Source organism: Pseudophryne corroboree, chromosome 1 (assembly GCF_028390025.1).
Source record: "Pseudophryne corroboree isolate aPseCor3 chromosome 1, aPseCor3.hap2, whole genome shotgun sequence".
NCBI classification, from domain to species: domain Eukaryota; kingdom Metazoa; phylum Chordata; class Amphibia; order Anura; family Myobatrachidae; genus Pseudophryne; species Pseudophryne corroboree.
Window position 1 is genome coordinate 353,477,643 of NC_086444.1, and position 23,306 is coordinate 353,500,948.

The following is a 23,306-nucleotide window of genomic DNA, read 5'->3' on the forward strand; positions in this document are numbered from 1 at the left end:
CTCCGTGCAGGGTGGTTGTGTATGTGTGTGTCTCCGGGCTGTGTCCCCCATGTCTGAGACATCCCTCGCAGCCACTTCCATACGCCGCCCGCTGCTAAGATCCGGGAAGTTTTTGTACTGGGGCCCAGGATTTCTCTTTGCAACTCTGCTTGGGGAGGGAGGTACATTGGCCTAGACAGAGGGGGTGACATTGGGGGCTCACCTTCGGACCTTGTAGTGGCCACTGCCCTGGCACCCACTGACTGATACCATTGGTCTCCTCCTATTGCACAAAAATAAAATGACACGAGGCTACATTCCAATAAAAGAAGGAAACGTTTATAGAAGACTCCATTCTTTTTTTTTTCTTTTTTTTTCAATTTAACAGTTATAGTTTATCTCCATACATGTCTACAAATGTTTCCTACACTTGTGTCTACAGTGCTTGCATTGGTGAAAAGTTAGTTGCAGAAGAGCGTCTCATCATTAAATATTAGGCATGTTATTAGGGATATCTGCAGGGAAATAAATAGAAGAGATGGTTTATTCTGCTTAGGGAAATAAATAGAACTCCATGGGCACATCCAGACTGGTAGGTGCAGTAGAACAATGCTGTGTTGGCTCCACTGGGTTGATCAAACTTTTTGGCACAAACCTATGAGCAGAACTAATTGATACATAGACAATAGTTACTACCTGATAAATAAGTATTTAAGGCACCAGATAATAAAATTACTACTTGCACTGCAAATATATAGCCTTTTGATTTACACGACACACATTTGCTGGTGACATTACATGACATTACATTACAGTTCTGTAGGTGGTATATTATTATATAGTTTTATAGAACAATACATTGTGGAAATGGGTAACACATACTGTACATTCCATTGATTGTCTGAGGCAGAACTGCTCGGTTATGCTGCTACCTGTAAAGGAGTTTTATTACAGCTGTTGGTGGTTTTGTGAAGGAACGTAGGCTACACAGAAACACATTTGCATTACTGCAGTTTAATAGCACAGAATGTGCAGGTCATTTCACAAATAGTGCAGCCAAACTTCACTCTCCAAAAATAGAAAATGCTTCTTACTTTAATACCTCAGAGCTCTTCTGTCACCGAGCCCACTATGCTGTACATTTCTTTTCAGAAAGTACAAGAAAACAACACAACAACAAAAGCATATGGCTTCCTTTATGCAAGAATAGTGCACCTGACCCTGCAGAAGTCAATGCCCTTTATGAATAGGTCTGCATCACTCACTGATTTAACAGTACAGTTATGATGGCCGACACAGACTTTTCTCCTCCAGCAACTTCAGTAAAATTGAACTTGTACAGAATTCCTTTTATTATGTTCCTCCTAAGTCTCTGGGCCCCTTCACCCTCCCCCCAGCACAGCATCACAGCAAGTTAATGACACACGTCAAGTGGCCTTGTTGGCAGAGCCTGTCTTTTCTGCTGACAAGTGTCATAACAGCCCCAGCAGGATTAGGGAGAAGATCCAGCTTGCTTGTTGGTAGCTGTCACAATCACAATGGAAACTGAAGATCTGCCCTAATGAGTTTAGGGAGAGGGCAACTTTAATTTCAGCAGTAATGTAATAGCCAAAGCATACACTACTGAATAATTAAAATCATGCATAAAACATCCATTGTCTAATAACTTTAAATAGTTGTCCAATAAGATCTTTTTCTTGCATTAGACGTTATCTTGGACCATACTCATAACTGCTAGGTGCGCCGGCTGTGGAGTACATGTTAGCTGCTGCTGGGTTCATATGGTGATGGTGGTAGCCATGTCCTCTGATGCTCGGCAAAGGGTAGGGGGTCGGCCTTGTTTTTGCTCCTAGATAGTGATCGTAACTTGTTGGGTACTTGTATGGATGGTGATGAAGAGGTTCTGAACCCTGAGAATGAGGGTCCAGGCGCAGTTCATGAGGAGGACTAGGTCTGCCAGTACTCAGGGGAACGAGTCCACCAGGCACAGGAAGTGAAGGGCTGAGAACTCTGGACATGAGCTGTTGGTGGGCTGCATCCCCGTGTAATGGAGTGCCACTGGTATCCCTCTCATAATCTCTCCTGCCATCTCCCTCTGAAACATAAAAAAAGAGATCAATCAGTCATAATTAATATTAAATTATGTAATCATTCTCTAGTTGTTCGGACAAGAAGGAATATTACTGTGTTTTTTAAAAGAATCTGAAAAGTAACCCTTATGTGTCTGTAACCCACATCAGGAAGCATTCATGGTAGAACACTTCTCTATATACAAGGAAGAATGCCATGTGCATAGACATATACTGTAGTCCATTAGTGATCACCCTTTGCAAACAACTGTTTTAATTGGACATGCATGTTAGCATTCTTTTAAACATACTGATTTCATTATCATGACCTAAAACTGAAATTATCCTGAGAACAGATACTGTAGACCTAAATGAAGCCAAAATGTAATAAATAGCAATTTAACGTATAGCTCTGATTTATCAGACTTATTTATCTTACTTTGCTTTCCTGGATACAACTTCAGAAAGAACCTGTATCGGCAAAGCAATTTCACCATTGTAAAATATTTTTGCAAAAGATCTCACTTCCTAGATGGCATGTAGAGTTCCTGCACACATATGCACAGTCCAGCTACTGGAGTGTTATTCGAAGAACCCGCTATAGCAGTGGTTCCCAAACTCAGTCCTTAAGGAGCACTAACAGTTCACGTTTTCCAAGTCACCCGTCAGCTGCACTGTGTCATTTTAAAAATCCACAGGTGACTTGGAAAACATGAACTGTTAATGCTCCATGAGGACTGAGTTTGGGACCCACTGCTCTATAGTGAATATGTACCTTACAAGCTATAGCAGCTAGTAACATCTGAAGATGGCTTAGCTAATAGGGCCAAGCTCTAAATATCTAAGCTTTTTTGGGGTTGGTAAATTGAGCCAGACCACAGTTTCCATTGAAAAACATGGGAACTGCATTCTGCAGCATTAGTTTGCCTGATGCAGGAAATAACTCAAACATTCAGAGTTGTTAAATAAGCTTGTTACGTAAATAATTTGAAAACTGCAGTTTCTGCCTCATTACCAGTGGAAATTAGGAGAGTAAATTTGTCCCTATGTCAAGTGTATTTAAATTAACAAACTGGAGTCTTGTACGCACCATTAATTTGGTCCACTCAAAATGATCATTACCACTCAAAGTTATCATTACTTACAAACAACGTTCCCTCACAGTAAGCAGTACAGTCTATCTTAAACCTGAAAAACTGGTATGGGGCACAGAACAGGAAAAAACAGAGCTCAACGAGGGAATAGAAGAGTGAAAAATAGAGATCTATATTTGTTATTATTGCTATTTTGTATTCAATGGGTCAGATGTTCTTTCACCCTGTTAGTAAAATAAACAGGGGGCTTTGCAGTTGTTCTAAGCAGAAGCTGCCAACAATGCAAGAAAATCTATCTGAAAAGTAAACTGTGTATTTTCCAGCAGTCCATAGTCTGAGTGCGGGGAGGATAAAGGCAGCTAAACCGTTGTGTGGAAAACTCTCCAATCCATATCATTGTACTTAATTGAAACCTGTGCCCTCCTGACAAGACATTCTTATAGGGATGAAATCTGAAAGAAATGACTGACAAGTATGTGCATGCATGAAATTTCTTAAAGTTGTGTAACCCTAAGCAAATACAGACTGCATTTATTTTACCAGACCCAAAGTGTGCTGTAGAGGATGGGCCCCTTGGTGTCTCTACAACTGTTTGCACTGCATAATGGAAAATAAATACATGCAAGATGTACCAGTGTGTGACACTTGTGAAATGTGGAGTGTAAATAGGAAGGAAAGTTCTCACAGTGTGTGCGGGAACACTCCCCAAATTTGCAGAATTTTTCCAACATGGGGAATATCCACATAAAGAGCTTAATGAGCAGTGACCTGGTGTTTGCATGCTTCCGTAGTAAAGTTAATGAAAGGCCGCTGGTAAAGAGAGAGGAAACGAGGTAATGTACAATTGGAGTTTGTTTTTGCAACTTGAAGCTAACAAACAATACAATGACCCAGCTATGGGGCTTCAGTAATCAGCTGCTTATTGATGGACACTTCAGTAGGATTAATTTCTTATCAATAACCAAAATTGTAACGTTAAAGCTAGGAGCTCACTGAGGTTATTACAGCATGCAGGCAGTATTTGGTTTATAGAAAAAAACGATAACAAATCCTCACTAGAGATTATAGACTGACTACCTATTAATTAGGGCCCTCATTCCGAGTTGTTCGCTCGCTAGCCGCTTTTCGCAGCAGTGCACAAGCTAAACCGCCGCCCTCTGGGAGTGAATCTTAGCTTAGCTGAATTGCGAACGAAGTATTCGCAATATTGCGAAAAACTTTTACTTTGCATTTTCTGAGTAGCTCGAGACTTACTCTTCCAGTGCGATCAGTTCAGTGCTTGTCGTTCCTGGTTTGACGTCACAAACACACCCAGCGTTCGCCCAGACACTCCCCCGTTTCTCAAGACACTCCCGCGTTTTTCATAGAAACGGCAGCGTTTTTTCCACACACTCCTATAAAACGGCCAGTTTCCGCCCAGAAACACCCACCTCCTGTCAATCACACTACGATCACCAGAACGAAGAAAAAACCTCGTAATGCCGTGAGTAAAATACCAAACTTCTTAGCAAATTTACTTGGCGCAGCCGCAGTGCGAACATTGCGCATGCACAGTTTGCGGAAAATCGCTGCGATGCGATGAAAAATAACGAGCGAACAACTCGGGATGAGGGCCAAGGTTCCTCAGTATAGTTATAATTCCCTCCCGTAGGTGGCGCTCCCTCTAACAAAGATTCATACAAAGAAAACAGACAAGAAGTTCTAAATGGGGCACGCCGGAGTCTATTACACACTAATATTTTAATCTTTAGGATTCATAATTAAAACGGAATATTTTGCCTGAATGTCCCTGCAGCAAAACATAAAGTGAAAAAGTGATTTTGTGAATAAACAAAATAGTAACAAAATATCCAAAGTGATAAGCATAGTACAAAGCTGAATCTACAACATTCTTTTAGGTAGAAAATGTAAGTATTCTTGAGATCATTTTTCAATAAGCAGCAATTTCAGTGAATATAATGGGGTTAATTCTGAAAGAAACACCATTATATTAATCTTGACTTATCATATCCCTTAGCTTGATCCTCCTATTATGCTAAATAATGTTTGCTCACACTCTTGCACCATTACTATGGTTAGGCCTAGGGTGTATTAAGCTTCTAGCGAGAGAGTCTGTGATAATTCAAATGTCATTATATGCAAGGAATAAACTGCCTGCTTTGTATGTAGGACACAAATACTGGTTAGCTTTATTTTTACACTGCAATTTAATATTGAAGGAAGACACAACATTCTAAATCTGTCTGTGCATTTTATATTTGCATCTCCCCCATCCACCAGTGCAGCATGCTTATGTCAACTTGCAAAATTGCACCTTCTATTAGGATTTACACCTAAGGTTAAATGGGCCTGAGTATCACTATACAATGTATAACACTGTGTCAGAGTGCCTCCAAGCAACATGCACAAATTGGGACAAATGAAAAGTTACATAATGTAGCTATATGTTAATATATATTCCATCCTGGCATCCTGTTTTATGCATCCTAAATATGCCCAATTTTGATCCAAATTCCCTTGCCACTCTTCTGTTCCAGATTGCTACTCTAATCGGATGTATGTGCATTTATAGATCAAATCCCCTGGTTGATGATGTGTTTGGCTTACAGGCAATTTGTTTCTTAATTGCATACACTCTGAGATTGGAGGTAATTCAGAGTTGATCGCAGCAGCAAATTTGTTAGCAGTTGGGCAAAACCATGTGCACTGAAAGAGGGGCAGATATAACATTTGCAGAGAGGGTTAGATTTGGGTGGGTTATATTGTTTCTGTGCAGGGTAAATACTGGCTGCTTTATTTTTACACTGCAATTTAGATTTCAGTTTGAACACACCCCACCCAAATCTAACTCTCTCTGCACATGTTATATCTGCCCCCCCCCCCCCCTCCTGCAGTGCACATGGTTTTGCCCAACTGCTAACAAACTTTCTGCTGCGATCAACTCTGAATTAACCCCATTTTTATGTGTTCTTAAATTTGTATAATGGCAGTATACAATGTATTGTATCTTGTGTAGAATATTATCTAACTGTGACATATTTTGTGCCACTTGGGTTTTGAAATTCACATTGTGCTCAGTGCTGACACCAGTAGGGGTGTCATGTAGAGCAGTGATGTAGAAGTTACATATTGTATTATGCTATTGATTTGTTTTGAGTAATGAATATCATCAATTGTGATGTAACAAGGTCAAACTAAGTAAAATATGCAACATAACAATATAAAATTACTATGGAGGAGATGTATCAAGCTGTGTGTATCATTGGGAGAGATAAAGGGCCAGATTCAATTAGCCGTGGCTTTAATGCCTGAGGCTACTTAACTACAAGCCTATTTGTTCACACGGAAAACCCATAGCTAATGCGTGTTAACCCATAATCTGGGTTAAGTGACCAGATCTATGGGTTAACGAAAGTACTTGTGGCTGCCAAAGTAAGGGCAAAAACCTCTACTTACTTGTGCCTGCCCCTGAGGGAGGGAATGAGAAGCCTGCATGCTGCAATTAAAGAGTCTCAGGCACTTAAACCGGGAGCTTTGAGCCTGTGGTAAGCACTGCAGATAATTGAATATGGCCCAAAGTGTGGCCGATGCGCATAGGAACCAATCAGATTCTAAAGGGGAGATTCAAATGTTTGAAAAGTCGGTTGGGTGTCTGTTTTTTCCCTGTGTATTAGATAGGAAAAAAATAGACTCCCAACTGACTTTTCAAACATTTGAATCTCCCCCTAACTGTCATTTATCTAACATCGCTTTTGCCAGTCTGAATCAGTCTAGTCATGGAAACATTTTTTGGACACTGGGTTGCTTAGGGCAGCTTCGCCACTTTATCTATCTCCAAGGCTTGATACATCTCCCCTTATAACTGGTAAGTACATTCATATAAGTTAAAAAAAAGTTGTTCTTGTGTGGTGGTGCACTTAGTGATATACACATTTATTAAATCTTACAAATGTAATTTCTTTCCATTATAACATATGTCTACAACTTTAAAACCAGTGAGCTACCTTTTATAAGCAGTGGATAACCTTCTAGTGTGCAAAGATATAAAAATCTGCAGGCTATTGAAAATCAAATGAATGTTCACTGACCTCCCAAATGTATACAATAGTTAAACATGTTATTTTCAATCTGGCGCAGATCTTGTTTTACATACAACACTTCCCCATGTGAAAACAAAGACAATAGGGGAGCCCCAACTTGTCTTTCATCCAACAGGTCTGAAACACATTGAGCCAGTGAATCCCTGGAGTCTGACTGCTGGAACTCACCTGCACCTGATGATGCAGAGTTTAAGCTGGGCAAACTGATCCAGAGGAATACCACACATTGGGGTTTATAATGCTTTTAAAGTTTTTCCAAATGTGAGTTTGATGTATGAATAAATGTATACCTTTCAATCAAAAGGTGCTGTACTACAGCTATTTATTATTATTTTTTTGTGTGTGTTCCTGTTCTATGTGAAGATGGAGGAGTGCTATGAATGTGGAGTACAATCATATTGAAATCTTGTGACTGACAAGTTAGCAAAAGGAGGTTGTTGGAATCCAGAGGAAAACAACTCTATACTCATCACTACAGAGCAAGAAACTGATTTATCAACCAAGTTTTGCACCAAGTTGGGGCTCCACATTTGTCTTTGTTTATCACATGGGGAAGTGTATGTAAAGAAGATTGGCTCCAGATTGAAAATCACATTTTTTACTATTGTCTATAACCTCGATCATAAATACAGTATGGCAGATCTACCACATGGAACATGTTTCTAATACCCTACATAATAGTTCTGAACTACCTGGGCTCTTTGTACCCCTCCTTCTCTTCGAGACTGACTTTGCTCCTCGCACCTCCTGACCTCTGTCTATCAGTGACTCCCCCCTCTTTTCACTCGTTCTTGACTCCATTCTTGCTTCTTTATTGAAGTGCTTCTACTGTGACCCTTTCCTCCCATAGCTCCTGAATTGTTACTGTATTATATCCTTTTTGTATATGTTTTTCTTTTCATTATTTTGCAGCTGTAAATCTCTATTATTTTGTTTCCTTGAAATTGTGTGCAATTATATTCACCACTCTTCCACTTTTCTTTCTGTATCGCCCTAGCTACCTTGTAACTGAGACTGCTAATAAAAAGAATTTAAAAAGTGAAATTATTTAATATTAAAGGTATACAGATAAATGTTTGTATTAATCCCAAATCTGGATAATCTCCATCATAATTTGTTTTTATTTTGGGGGTTATTGTCTAAATAATATAATATGCTCTTTGTTCTTGTCAAGGTAATAGCAAGATGATGTGGTAATTTTTCTATTATAAGTTTTACAGGCTCTAAATAGTTGCTGGTCACCCACTCCCAGTATAAAGCTATCTAATCAGAAATATGAGATTAACCTGCACATGTTTTCTAGTGTCCCTATTAGTCCTTATAGAAAGACAATATACCATTAATTTGGTCTCATACAGGTCGAGTATCCCATATCCAAATATTCCGAAATATGGAATATTCCAAAGTACGGATTTTTTTTGAGTGAGATAGTGAAACCTTTGTTTTCTGATGGCTCAATGTACACAAACTTTGTTTAATACACAAAGTTATTATAACTATTGTATTTAATGACATTGAGGCTGTGTGAATAAGGTGTATATGAAACATAAATGAATTGTATGTATGTACACAAACTTTGTTTAAAGGCACAAAGTTATAAAAAATATTAGCTAAAATGACCTTCAGGCTGTGTATATAAGGTGTATATGAAACATAAATGCATTCTGTGCTTAGACTTAGGTCCCATCGTCATGATATCTCATTATGATATGCAATTATTCCAAAATACGGAAAAGTCCGATATCCAAAATACTTCTGGTCCCAAGACTTTTGGATATGGGATACTCAACCTGTATAGGAAGACTGACATTCACCATTAATTAATTGTTTTCATCATAATAATTGCAGTGCCTGAAATTTTTATTGTATTGTTACTATTCCTATTGCAGCTAACAAATACATTACTAATATATCTTATTGTAGCTTCTTATTAAATTCCCACTGTATGACAACCATATATAAACATCATATTTCAGTAAGATCCACCCCATACTGTACATTCCATGTTGTCTGAAAAGAGTTTACCTTTAATTCAGTTATCTAGTTGCCCGTACGGAGTTCTCTTACTGTTTCATCTACTCTGACACAATGAGTATCTCCTGTGTAACTTATTATCACTGATCACCTCTGTCATTACCTCCTAGCCTTGTACCTTTTTATTGCTAGAGTATCTGCTAATGATTTCCTAAAAGGATTCCAATTCTGTTCTCTCCTAGACTATACAGCAATGATTGAGTACTATTAATATTAATCTCTGAATTATGTGCTGCCTCTTGCAGCCTCTTCATTGTTGTACTCTAGCATGGAAATGTACAGCAATAAAGTTTCACCTTAAAGGAACATGTAAGGCATATGGTTTTATTTTGCACATAACATGTTTTCTACTTGAATTGGTTGCATGTGTGCAGGTTTGTATCTGGCAGGAAGCTGCCACTGTAGACACAGTGCTGACTTATCAATGTCAAGAACACAATCTCTGTGAAGAAAGTAATTGCAACAATACCACATGGCCATAAACTCTGCACTTCCACACTTCTACCCATTCCAAAACAGAACATTACCTTGTTAGACCCTCTATATAAATGGTATACGTATTATTATTACCAGTTATTTATATAGCGCACACATATTCCGCAGTGCTGTACAGAGAGGATACGTTCAAGATAGTGGTTGGCGGGATCCTGGATCTCAATAATAAGGTGATCCTGCAGACCAGAAGCACACATACTCTCACAGCCCCTGCATAGTGAGTGTTCTGCACCTCATTCTGCCTATCAGTGACTGATGGGGGATGTACTGATGTGCTGGAAGCTAAACCTATTTTCCACCTACCTCAACTGTTTGCTATGGACATAAAAATATAATATTTCTGTAGTGAACATACCAAATTATAGCAAATCATTTAACCCACTTACTATTGGGAAAATACTATTTTCTCACTAATCATCATAGAGATATATATATATATATATATATATATATATAATGTACATTATTCATCAGACTAAATGTGCCCATATTCCAGTGTTTGCCATTTACATTTATTTGGTCTGCACTAACCCCCATTACAATTCCACTATAAAACTACACTAATATATGCAAATAGGTTGGACCAAGTAACATGCAAAATATACTATATAAGCCATTTCAGTATTAGTGCTAAGAATATAACAGTGCAATAAAAGAGCTTTTATATTATATTTTGTGTTCGTCATATCCAGTTAGCAGCAGTGGTGTACCTATCATTCTGTGACATGGTGCTTCCCATCCATTATTTGGAACTTTTCTATGTGACTTTTGTAATCAAAGATGAATATTATTATTATTATCACATGTTATTACCCAGTTAGCAAAATCTACTTTACAGCAAGAAATAAAATGTGTTTTGAATGGGTTCAGTACATTAAGCTGTCTCAGAATATCTGTGGCCGGAGACAGCTGCCTGCTGACATCATTATAGGCACCTCCTGAATAGCAGAAGCAAATAGCCAGCATATTGATCAGCATAGGGACTGTGAGTCATATACTGACCTTTTTCACTTCCATTCTGTGGAGGGGATGAAACTGGATTCCTGGACCTCGCAAAGGCACTCATGAGTGGGAGGGATCCGGGTCTGTGATTCCTGGGCCTGCAAGGTCACACAAATATAACTCAATTCTGAGCTCTTCCCTGTAGACCTAATCATTGCCAATGTTTCCCTGATGAGCTGTCATATCCTAGGTGTATATACAGCATGATATCCACTAGCAACATAGCAGGCATTAACCCAGAATACTGGATCATATTTTTTATTCCACCATGAAACTACTTTTTAGGGTATATGAAATATAGAAGGGGAACAATGTGTTTCCTCCACCATATTAGGGGTAATGAATGGCACACTTTCCATGCTCCATATACCGATTGCGGAAAAGCTTGTGACTGCAGATAGCCATAGATGCAGCACTTCTTGAAAGCAATCTTTTTCTATACTAGCCCTTTACCCTCAGTTCACTCTGCTATGAATCTTCTGTGTTGGTGATTTCTTAATATCCTTGTGCAAACACATTGCATTGAGGTCTGAGGCATGCAGGTACTTGCTCTTACACTAAGACAATACAATGCATGTGGCTGTTCTTATTGCAGCTAATAAAATTACACGTGTAATGCTGATCACACAACCACATGACTAGTGCTTGCTTTGACTCTAATTCCCTAAAGTTTCATTAACAAGCCTGACTCTAGAGAAATAAGGAGTGTGCATTAAAAAAAGTATATATATATATATATATATATATATATATACATACATACATACAAATCCCTGCACTCTCACACAACTCTGCCAACAACTGGGGTGCCAATCAGAGTCCGACCCACTTAGAGGTGGGACCCATAGTACAGTACAAGGTTATCCACCTAGTGGAACAGATAGCACTCTCCAGACTTTATCTCAATTTAATCAGCAAAAAGTATTTAATAAAGGTAATCTCACAGTTCCAATGTAAAGTCCAATTCCGACGTTTCGGTCCACACCAGGACCTTTGTCAAGGAGTTACAGCATGGTCACAGCAGACATCATCACAGCATAACATTAAATACTTTTTGCTGATTAAATTGAGATAAAGTCTGGAGAGTGCTATCTGTTCCACTAGGTGGATAACCTTGTACTATATATATATATATATATATATATACATATATAAATTCAGTCAATGAAAAGAATGACTGAAACTTCATTTGTTTTAACAATTCGTTATTTTAATCCCACGATTCTATACTTACCAATCTTCTGGGTCACAGTCCCGAAACCCCTTGGCAAACGGGTTGCTGGCGATTTTCAACTGTGTAATCTAGGACAAGCAAAGAGCATGTTACAAAACATGTTTATTATTCCTAATCCCTCGTATGGTGCACAGGTCAGATTGCTTTAATCAAATGCACAAACTGTCTGACCAATATGTGTAATAAAGGTGCTTTCGAAATTGGATTTCAGTACAATACAAAGTCAGGTGAAGTATAATGAGTTCATCTTTTATAGCGTATACTATGAAATGTGGAGGGTTACTACATATAATACTATCAAGACAGCATACTGCATTGGTTCATCTAACAATTCAGGGAAAACTTCACATTTTATTACCTCATTCTCCCCCCGACATTCCAAACCCCGGGAGAGGGGGCGTATATCTGTAGGACTATATATTCCGGGCTCCTGGCAGCCAGTCCCCCCCACCCCCCTCATTTTATTAGGCTTCTCAGGTAAGTACAATACGAAAGGTTGGAGCACCATGCTCTATGTACTATCAATACCATTAACATCTTTGCCAATTCAACAGATAGGAGTTTGTCTTTATCCCATTATCTCAGGTGTGGAAAAAATGGACGGAATCCTTGCAATCAAGTGGCTGTTTAGTTTATTTACTATTCAACGTCATAGTGCCAATGTATTAACTGATCGTTATACAAAATACTGTCCTCCAGGTTCAGATCATCTATTAAACATATGCACTCCTTATTGTTATACGTTATGGCACTTATGGGTGACATGTACTAAGCAGTGATAAAAGAGAAGTGGGCCAGTGGAAAAGTTGCCCATGGCAACCAATCAGCATTGACATAACATTTATAATTTGCATACTATAACCGTATACAGAGCAGCTGACTGGTTGCCATGGGCAACTTCTCCACTTTTTTCACTGCTTAGTACATGTCCTCCTAAGGTCTGGGGACAGACAGAAACCAGCAGTAGCGATTTCGTAGCTCTCTGCCGTGCTGTACTTCGCTATTCACGAAAAAGTCACAGAAAGGGGAGAAAGGAATGTTCTGTAACCCGTTGGCAACTTGTCATTAAACCTGCAGAGATTAAAATACCAATGAAAACAAAAAGTGGAGACAAAGATATGTATTTTTATAGCAGTCGGGAGCTTCTGTTTCTCTGTCCAAACAAAGTTATTACAATGTAGTTACTTGTTATTTGTGAATTTACTTTTCTATTCTTTAGTAACACTATTTTTGGGTTAAAGTATGTCTTTATAATAGTATTATACATGTTGCTAATAGATTTATATTCATATAATTGAATGGATAATTTAGGATACACTTCTTAGCCCTTGTTTAACCCCCCCCCCCCAAAAAAAACACAAAAAAAAAAACACAACAACAACAAAAACCCTATGGTCCCTGTAGGCTAGAGGTTCTCCATAATATAATAGTTATTTGAGTTTAGGTGGAAGTTGCTCCAGCTGGTGAGTCCGCCCAGACCCACTGCTGCTGCATAGGGCGCATGTCTATAGGTTATCCTCACATCTTTCTGTATCCACCATTTGGGAACAATCCCCACTACTTGCATCTACTTGGAATTGATAATTATGCAAAACGTTGGACTGATTACATGCACTGATAGGTATACGACTAACTCATTGAATAACATACTTGTGTGCATAGACATGAATACACGTAGCAATGCCTAGGGAGAAATATATACAGAATAAATAGATATGAGAAGAATGAGATGGATTTATTTATTTAGCATTACAAGTTTGATAAGAACATGAATAAAGTGAAATGCCAATAAACTTTTTAATGCTAATGTTAGTTTAAGCAATGTACACATAAAGGGAATGAAGGAACGTCATGAAACAATGTAATCATACAGAGCAAGGGCCTATACAGGCTTTGATGTTACCAACCAGTGACCCAGTTTCATTTATAGGAGCTACAATACTTTCTCTAAACTGTGCTAAACCCGAGGAGAAAATGTGTAGGATTAAAAATGCACTATAAAATACAATAGGTTAAGAGGTAAAGGAACAATGGGGGTAATTCAAAGTTGATCGCAGCAGGATTTTTGATAGCAATTGGGCAAAACCATGTGCACTGCAGGGGAGGCAGATATAACATGTGCAGAGAGAGATAGATTTGGGTGTGGTGAGTTCAATCTGCAATCTAAATTGCAGTGTAAAAATAAAGCAGCCAGTATTATAACCCACCCAAATCTAACTCTCTCTGCACATGTTATATCTGCCCCCCCCCCCCCCCCCCCCCGGCACTGCACATGGTTTTGCCCAACTGCTAAAAAAAATTCCTGCTGCGATCAACTTGGAATTACCCCCAATAAGAGCAACTATGGTGATCTGCGGGGAACATATGGTTCTTCTCTATAAGGCTCCAGAAAACAAGCACCGGTTCCAGCTTATTGGGAAGAATGGGAGGGTGTGTAGCAAGCACTTGTAAGAAAATGCCACATTACATAGACGGGTCACCAGCAGAACAGCTAAAACAAATCTCTGGATACATCATACGTGTGTGTGTGTATTTAATTCATGTGGGACAAGGCAGGGCATTTTCTATATTTAAGTAAATCCGTGGATAAAGTATGTGATTGTGAGTTTCCGGAATGGGTTGGAAAACAATCTTTAAGCCCTTTCAGTGACAGTTTCAGACGTAGAGGTCAAACTGATAGAAACCAGGAGAGGGGCAGCGAGAGGGGGAGAGAGAGAGAGAGGGAGCAGCTGTCCCGGGTCATCAGGAACATGTCAGGCTCACAAGAGCTTCTCCTAAATCTGAGACTTTCTGTTAGAGGAATATAGTGTATGAGCTGCTAACACACACACCCTGCTATGTGCGGCCGTGCACTGGCATATCCCAGGCTCCTACAGCTCATACAGCTAGGCATATTGCTCTGTACTTGCAGATCACATCAACAGTTCTCTATGAGAGAATGTGGAGAATTTTTTTTTCTTAATCGTCAAATTTAAATCAGATTTATAGGCAACATTTATACAACCTATCACCTGCAGTCGGTATGTGGAACTATGAGTCACAGCATGCCCTGAAAGCGATCTCTTACAGACATCATTAATTTAAATACGACAACATATTTATATATACTCTACTACAGAAGTAGATTTGGGCCTGATACTAAGATTATAATCCGCAACAAAAAGATGCGCTTATTATATTGTATGTATCTATTGTTTACATTAATCTATTGGTGGAAATTGACCAGTGATGGTTACTTCCTTTATAATTGGTTTGCACATCAGGATTGTCACATCTAGGTAAACAGAAAAGCAGATTTGTCCAAACACAATTTGATTGACATTTCACAGTGGGGAAGCAATATATAGTCAAAGTAGAGTGGGTCTAGCGTTTACATAGGTAATGGTATCCCTCTGGGTTTCAGGGCTGTTTTTTTTCCTAGCAACTCAAATTTGCAAATGTTTAGCCCCTGATGTCCATCACTTGCATAGCAGGACTGAGCCGCCCTCTGCTCCCTACTTCCTGGCTAGCTGGGCAATTCATTTAACAGATGGAAAGAAGTCAACAGGCCTGCTACTTCCAAGCCTGTCCTGAAACATCACACATACAGTATATGAGTATATATCACTGCATACATAATACAGATGCGTAAGGCGAATGTCGATTGATCAATATTTGTCCTGGTAATTGCAAAGAACACAGTCACCCAATCAGGTCGCCGCACAAGTCATTCCGTGATACCAATGAGAAATGCAGGTTTCCTCTATAAATGATCTCATATAACATCCAACTTTTTAGTAGAATACAGTCTTGTATTCTAGAATACAGTCGTGTATTTATCTATCTAGATAACAGTAATTAAAAAATTAGTTTGAGACTTCATAATAGTAAATTTTGTTTTTGTTATTTTCTTTAGGAATAACGCTTTAAACGTTATTAAATTCCTTATTACGGTAATTTCGCAATGCAACGGCTTGCGTCCCTAGGAAGATTCCATCCCCTGTAATGTTTATTCTCATCTCTTAAATTGTTGTACAAACATAAATACAGGTCGTACACATTTCTGTTTTCTATGAAAGGAAAACTATTTTCTAATGTTTATTTATTGTGTAACTAATCCCTGACTTGCTAGACAAGAATTCAGAATGGTCTCAGCCTTTTTCATCAATTCGCTTTTTTAAATTAATTTTGCAATATTAAAAATGCTTATAGGCATCTGCAAAATGAGAATCAGTAAAAGGAAATGTATATTTATTTGTTAACCGACCAACTTTCCTTTCTTCTTGCTTCACAACTGTGTTTTCCTAGAACTGACTGCTCTGCATTATTGTTAAAGTATTTTTTTTTCTTTCTTTCCTACTTTTCCGGCCTCTCATCCATCATTGGGAAAGGTCTGATGTATGGTGCATTGGAAGAGGTAATAAACTCCAGAAATACTCACTCTGTGGTTCTGATAGGCAGTCACTGCGGTGAAGCGGGTTTCCTCAAACACAAACGTTTTAAAGTTTTCCTCTGCATATTTCTCGCTGTCTTTCCTAGGATCCACATACACTACATGGAAACGGGGCTGGTATCTGTGCATGGAGTTCAGGATGATCTGAAGACAGAATATGCCAATGTTCATTTTATTCATATAAATATATAGGAAATAGCAATCATATTATGTGTGTGTGTGTGTGTGTGTGTGTGTGTGTGTGTGTGTGTGTGTGTATATATATATATATATATAAATAAAATGTGTGTGTGTGTGTGTGTGTGTGTGTGTGTATATAACACACACACACACACACACACACACACACACACACACACACACACACACACACGGATGGTGTAATGGTTAGCATTACTGACTCACAGCACTGAGGTCATGGGTTCGATTTCCACCATGGCTCTAACTGTGCGGAGTTTGTATATTCTCCCTGTACTTGCATGGGTTTCCTCCGGGTACTCCGGTTTCCTCCCACGATCCAAAAATATACAGGTAGGTTAATAGGTTCCTAACCCATTCACACAACAGTTCTGTGTGTGTGTGTGTGTGTGTGTGTGTGTGTGTGTGTGTGTGTGTGTGTGTACACACATGTGGTGGGGAATATAGATTGTAAACTCCACTGGGGGCAGGGACTGATGTGATTGGTCAAATAGTCTCTGTAAAGCGCTACGGAATATGTGTGCGCTATATAAATAACTGATAATAATTAAATAATATATATATATATATAATTGGTTTATATATTTGTGTGTATTTATATATAGCCATTTTATGTTAATTATTACAATATTTTAATACATGAAGATTTTTCTTATATTGAAGTATCTCGCTAATGCAAAATATATTACATAATGCAAAATACGTATGGTAATGTGAATGTTCGTACAACGCTTTACGTTCTTAATATATGATGTTATTTGGCGATTTCTGACTGAAATCCGATTGTCATACTCATTAATTACATGCTGCAGTTTGTGTCTAGTTGTGTAACAATCATAATTTGGTTTCATATGTATTAACCTTGCAGCGATTTTCTAGGATTAAACAGCTAAACTATACACATATGGTTCCGTTTATCAATTCCCCAACTCCATTTGTGATGGATGTGCAGATTAATATAGATATGAATGGATGGCTCCTGCCCGTCTCAGCCCTGTCTGGTGCCATCTCACACTCACATGACCATTGTCGTCCAGTAAATTATTTGTCAACTTCAATTTGTCAAAGGAGACGATTTGTTTCATCCATTGGGCGCCTTTGGCCGGTGAGTCCGGGTGATAATGTACTCTCCCGGGGGTGGCCGGGTCAGCCTTCCCTGCCACGAGCCAGGAGGAGCTGTGAAAAGCATACCTACAATACAGAGGAAAAAGGCACATGTTATTACTGTGCATCTGCCACCATAGACTGGTAGGGAAAGAGTGTGTGTGCTCACACATCTGTAATACATTTTATTCTGCACTTTCCTAAAATATTCGATTTTTTTTAATCTGACAAAGATTATTCAAAGCCCCGAAAGCAATTCAACTGTATGTATAAAAACTTTATAACAACTTTATGTTTACCGAAATAACCTGCTACAATCAAGCGATCTGGTCTGCTCTGTTATATATATTTTAGATTAGAGACAGTAATGTGAACTTGTCTATCAGCCAGCACAATAAAAGGTTTATAGAGACACGTTAGCCTGCTACAGAATCATCTCACATTATGGATTGTTTTTTCCTAGCAATACTTTCCAATAATGATGTCTTACTCGCAAGAATGAGAAAGATATCTGGAGAAGTCAACATGTTTATTTAATTATGCGATCATAGATTAATGTGACATCACCCTTGTCTTATCTGTAATTACATCATCACAACCCCCCCCCCCCAAACGCACACACAGCCAAACTTTTCCCTCCATATATGCTATATGCCAATAACATCTAACAGATTTAAAACGTTGTATAACTCTCCATGTATGTAATTTTGTGTACACACACACACACACACACACACACACACACACACACACACACACACACACACACACACACACACACACACACACACACACACACACACGTCAGAAAGGTACTAGAGGCATCTTGGCAAGACGTATGTGCATGTGCATATGACCCCTTATTTGATTCTAGATTAATCTCTCTTCCACCTTGCTTTCTTTTAGAATGGGCCATATGTTTTAAGACACCATCTTAATTATCCGACAGCAGAACAAACGTCCTCAAATCCAAGCTGCACCTTATTATTTTAATACATATCTATTAAAAGTTAATTTTTAATACTTTAATATCGGCTTAAGTGACCTCAACTATATATCAATATCGTTTACAACACACATGCTTGTTTCTATGAATAATAACAGCATGTGTATCACTGCGGAATGTGATGTAAAGGCAAATTACAACATACGTGTAATTCAGCATATTGAAACCAAACATCTTTGCATCATACATATGTGGTTATTTGTGCAATTTAGATGGTCACCAAGCAAATGTTAATGTATTTGAGGGAGCCAACCAAGGGACCCCTTAACGTCATCAGATTACTGATATATATATATATATATATATATACACACACACACACACACACACACACACACACACACACACACACACACACATATAGAATACAATCTATGCAGATTCACAAACAAAAAAGTCAGCTCTGATTTCTACACCTAAAAGTACCATGCGTACCATACATATTTACACACATACATACATACATACATACATACATACATACATATATGTTGCCATTGGAACGGTATAGTGCATATATGTGTATCTCTCTGTATCTATATTACTACATTCTACATTTATAAATGGACATTCTACAACTTTATTTTCTGAGGCATGGAGATACAAAAGAGCAGAAATACACCGAATACAATAATTATTTGGGCACCAGCTATAGTATATACCTAACAGTATGAAGCAGTGATGTGTTATGAGTAAGAGAATGATTAGCTCCCCATCACAAAGCGTTTATCTTACTTACCGATAGCGTTTATCGTCCACCGGCACAAAGTCCATTAATAACATATAATCAGCCATGGGATCCATCCCAAATATCTTCACCTGAAAGGTGGGGAACATGCGCCTGGCAAAGGGAAGGAAGCAGCGCCGGTAAGTACAGGGAATAAGTATTGGGAACAGGGTGACAGGACTCATGGGATCATTTATCATTCAGAACATTAGAAAAGTTTAGTATCATTTAAAACAAGCCACCACGTTTTATCGCACATCTCCGTTACTGACATTGTTCAGATTGATGACCTTTAATAAAAGATTTAATTGTAACTTGCACGAGTATTTGGTGTCTATTTCAAAGCCCCTGAAAAGTCACTAACTGCAGGCTACATTGTATGTATGGACCCGATAGTAGCAATTTTCCTTATCTCTGGCACACTGTCTGCATTGTGCATGCCGCAGGTCGTTCCCTGGTTGCATGTAGTCATTTCCCATTTATTTGTAACATTATTACATGGTTTTAAAATATTTCTATTTGCAATACTGCAGTGGCTATTTACTCCTATGTACTAAGAGAGATCCACTAGCCATCCCAGGGTTACAAAACCATCTATTGTTGCCTTATTTTACGTGATCGTTTTAGCGTTGTTTTTAGAGCATTATTTCTGACCACATCTAGTTTATTGTCATATAATATAGAGAAGCACAACAGGTCTTGTTCCTGAACAAAGTGAAAACACATCAGGAATGTGGCAATAGTTTTCCAGTCACTTTAATTTGCCAATCCCCCTTTTCTGTGGAGTGATCTATAGGAGTGAGACTGCTATTATTGATGGCTGAAGTGTCAGGACAACAATACCTAGAGAGACAGGTAAAGCACACAGACCTGCCGCACTGAGCACATATTTTCTGCTCTCTTCCACCTCTGAAAAGCGCTTTTAACTAATTTAGCCCTTAAACAGGTTTCAGTGGTCTCTGAGTGTAACTAGATGTCATCTCTTACATTCCTTTCACACTATACTCAGACAAAGGCACGAAGCCCTCGCCCAGATCTCTCCCTGGGTTGCTGGATGGTAACTGGAGATGTCCATGACCCAGTCCTCGTCTGAATTATTCAATGACTTTCTCAAATTATATTCTGTTTTATTTCTCCACAATGGAAAAGTATTTGATAGTAAATGATACGTCTGCCTGCTTTATATGCCCAGGAACAACGAAAAACGAAAGTCCTGCACTGTAAATTAAGTTTCAAAATATTGTTCAGCATAAACTATATTCTTGTTATTACATGTTATAATACCATGCTAATTAGTAAGGAGATTTATGGATAAAACTGTTAAATATTTATTTATTTCTGTATTTAAATAAAATCAAATCATAAACATCTTATTTTATTAAGTACCCACCCGCATAAATGTATTATGATTATTTAGAATATAGCTACTTGTAGCATTTTCTACAGGAGTCGTGAAGCTCTGTTTTTATTTAGTAAACACCAGTGTCTGTTTTGTTTTTTTATAGGGGTGTTTTCATAATTTAGTTTGCGCTTAAACGGAGAAAGATTTGTACACGTGGATTGTTTGCTGATGTCCTTTTCTTCTCAAGGAAAAGGTAACGTGTGTGCTGGGGTATTCTTGTAGCTGAAAGTTAATTATAGTTTACTAATTCCTGTGATGATCTACTAATAGTAAAATGAGCATTCTCTGGACTGATTTATTAATACAGAACATAGGAATTTACTGATGTATAGCAAAACCAAAACACACCGGATGAGGAACTGAATTATATAGTATTTGTTTCTCAATTTGTAACTTAAGTAACTTAATTTAAATCAAGATGGTGTCAATGGGCATCTGTAAACACCAAAGACTGAAGGTTAAAGAAGGGCAGCTAGCACATTAAAGTGCTATAAATATGCAAAGCTCTTATGGATTTAAAGAGAAATCGACCCTTCCGTGTGATAATACTGATATATATTTGCTTTTTAGATTTGTTTAAGTCGATTTAAACACAGCATTGACATTAACACCAACGGTGTGAAGGCCCTAACACTTGCACTTAATGGTGTGGAACTGAGTGTATTACATTTTATGTGCGGATGGATGTGTGAATTTGGGGCATCCTGCTGTGCAGTCATTTAAATGCAATAAGAAGCTTTGGAGGAAAAGAAAACGCGCAGCTCTGTATGGGTTAATCGGCCGTGCTATGAAATCTAAGCTTCTTGTGTGAAATTAAGAGAACATTTTTGCAAACCCCCACCCCATTTTCTGTAGTTTTTTTTCTGCATTCACTAAAAGCTATTCCTATCTCCCTTGCCTAAAACGACCAATTCTGCTCAATCACCTGTTGTGAACTAATTGGATTCAGTAACTTGGAATAATATTTACTCTGAGCTTGAGGAAGAATGGAGCAAAGAGTGCAGCTCACATGCTGAATTAAGTCTTGTGCGTGAGGGCAGTGATTTGACCTGGGAACCACTGTATTGGGCCTGGGTGTTGAAAACCTAAATTAAAATTTCCCAGAAAAAAAAATCCCTATAAACATCATACTAAACTGCCTGGAGACTGGACACATTCATATGGTTTTAAGGCTCTACTACTTCTATGCGGTGATTCCATTACCTGGAAACTGAATAAATCACAGATCTCCTTGTCTGGTGCTGGGATTAAAGCCTACTACAAAAGGGTGACCATTGTAAATATACGAGTCTATCAATGTATTAGATAATTGAAATAGTGTGCACATAATAGTATTTCAAAATTATACATTTCAAATGATGAACAAAAATGTCTACTTATGGTTATTACACTTGTTATCTGTTATTACTATTCGCTGTATCAATTTGTAAATTGTAAGGAAATAGACTCAATTTTATAAACCCAGACCTGTATCTACTCATAAAATATAAAACAAGATTGAGGCAGAAATGTGGACCCCAGAATGTATTTCAAGTACAAATCAATAATGAAAAACTCCACTATAATATGTACATTGGAAGTATATAAAAATATATAAAATCATCCAGTAATATTTTGTTTATTATTTTAATCTGCAGTGACTTTACAGAATATATATATATATATATATATATATATATATATATAGATAGATAGATAGATAGATAGATAGATAGATAGATATAGATATCTATCTATATATATATATATATATATATAGATAGATATAGATAAGGATATAAGTGTAAGCACGGACTCCAGTATCACCTTCATTTGTGGTAGCTAGGCTAGGTAATTATTATTTTCATAATTGCCAGAAAATCCAGTAAGATTAGTGGCACTCTGTAATGCAGTGAATATAATAGACACCCAGCAGGAATTTAGACGTTACACAAGCAGAAAGAAATCATTTAGGGAAGAAATCCACAACGTCTTGATCATTGCGCTGAAAGCTTTCTTGACGTGGGAATTCTTATAATGTTTTGACTCCAGATTACCCTGTCCTCTCTCACTTTTGCAGTCAGCACCCTGGAGCCTATGCTTTTCCAATGCAGAAATCTCCTCATTTTTAAAATAATCCTAGGGGTCTTTATGCTGGTGGGGTGGGCGGTGACAAAGGTTTAGTAAGGAATTAATAAAATAAAAGCATAGGTGTTAGTAAATATACGTTGCGGATCAACTTTTCACTTTATAAATCTTCTAAAAGGCAACAGTGTTTCTTTCTCTGACGCTTTCATGTAATAAAGCCAGTGTTAGCAGGTGGCTAATGTACTGTTAGAAAATATTTTGAAAGCAACTTGCTGTGAATTATTTAGGTTTCCCTTCACTGCGCTTGTGCGAATTATTGTAATTACAGCACCAAATATTCCCACTATGAAATCATCTTTCTAT

At 38.0% G+C, this 23,306-nt stretch overlaps 1 protein-coding gene across 4 annotated transcripts in view; it reads right to left on the reverse strand.

Annotated features, from left to right (window-relative positions):
- Positions 1–296: 296 nt before the first annotated feature.
- The window catches only part of TBX1 (T-box transcription factor 1), a 32,514-nt gene continuing 9,504 nt past the window's right edge, over positions 297–23,306 (reverse strand). For all 4 annotated transcript variants that reach the window (XM_063964754.1, XM_063964756.1, XM_063964757.1 and 1 more), the window contains exons 4-9: positions 19,487–19,588; positions 17,657–17,828; positions 16,428–16,583; positions 12,008–12,075; positions 10,774–10,871; positions 297–2,074 (exon numbers count right to left, since the gene is read on the reverse strand). In XM_063964754.1, the coding sequence (XP_063820824.1) occupies positions 1,689–2,074; positions 10,774–10,871; positions 12,008–12,075; positions 16,428–16,583; positions 17,657–17,828; positions 19,487–19,588 (982 nt within the window). In that variant the 3' untranslated portion in view covers positions 297–1,688. The remainder of the gene's footprint in view (positions 2,075–10,773; positions 10,872–12,007; positions 12,076–16,427; positions 16,584–17,656; positions 17,829–19,486; positions 19,589–23,306) is intronic.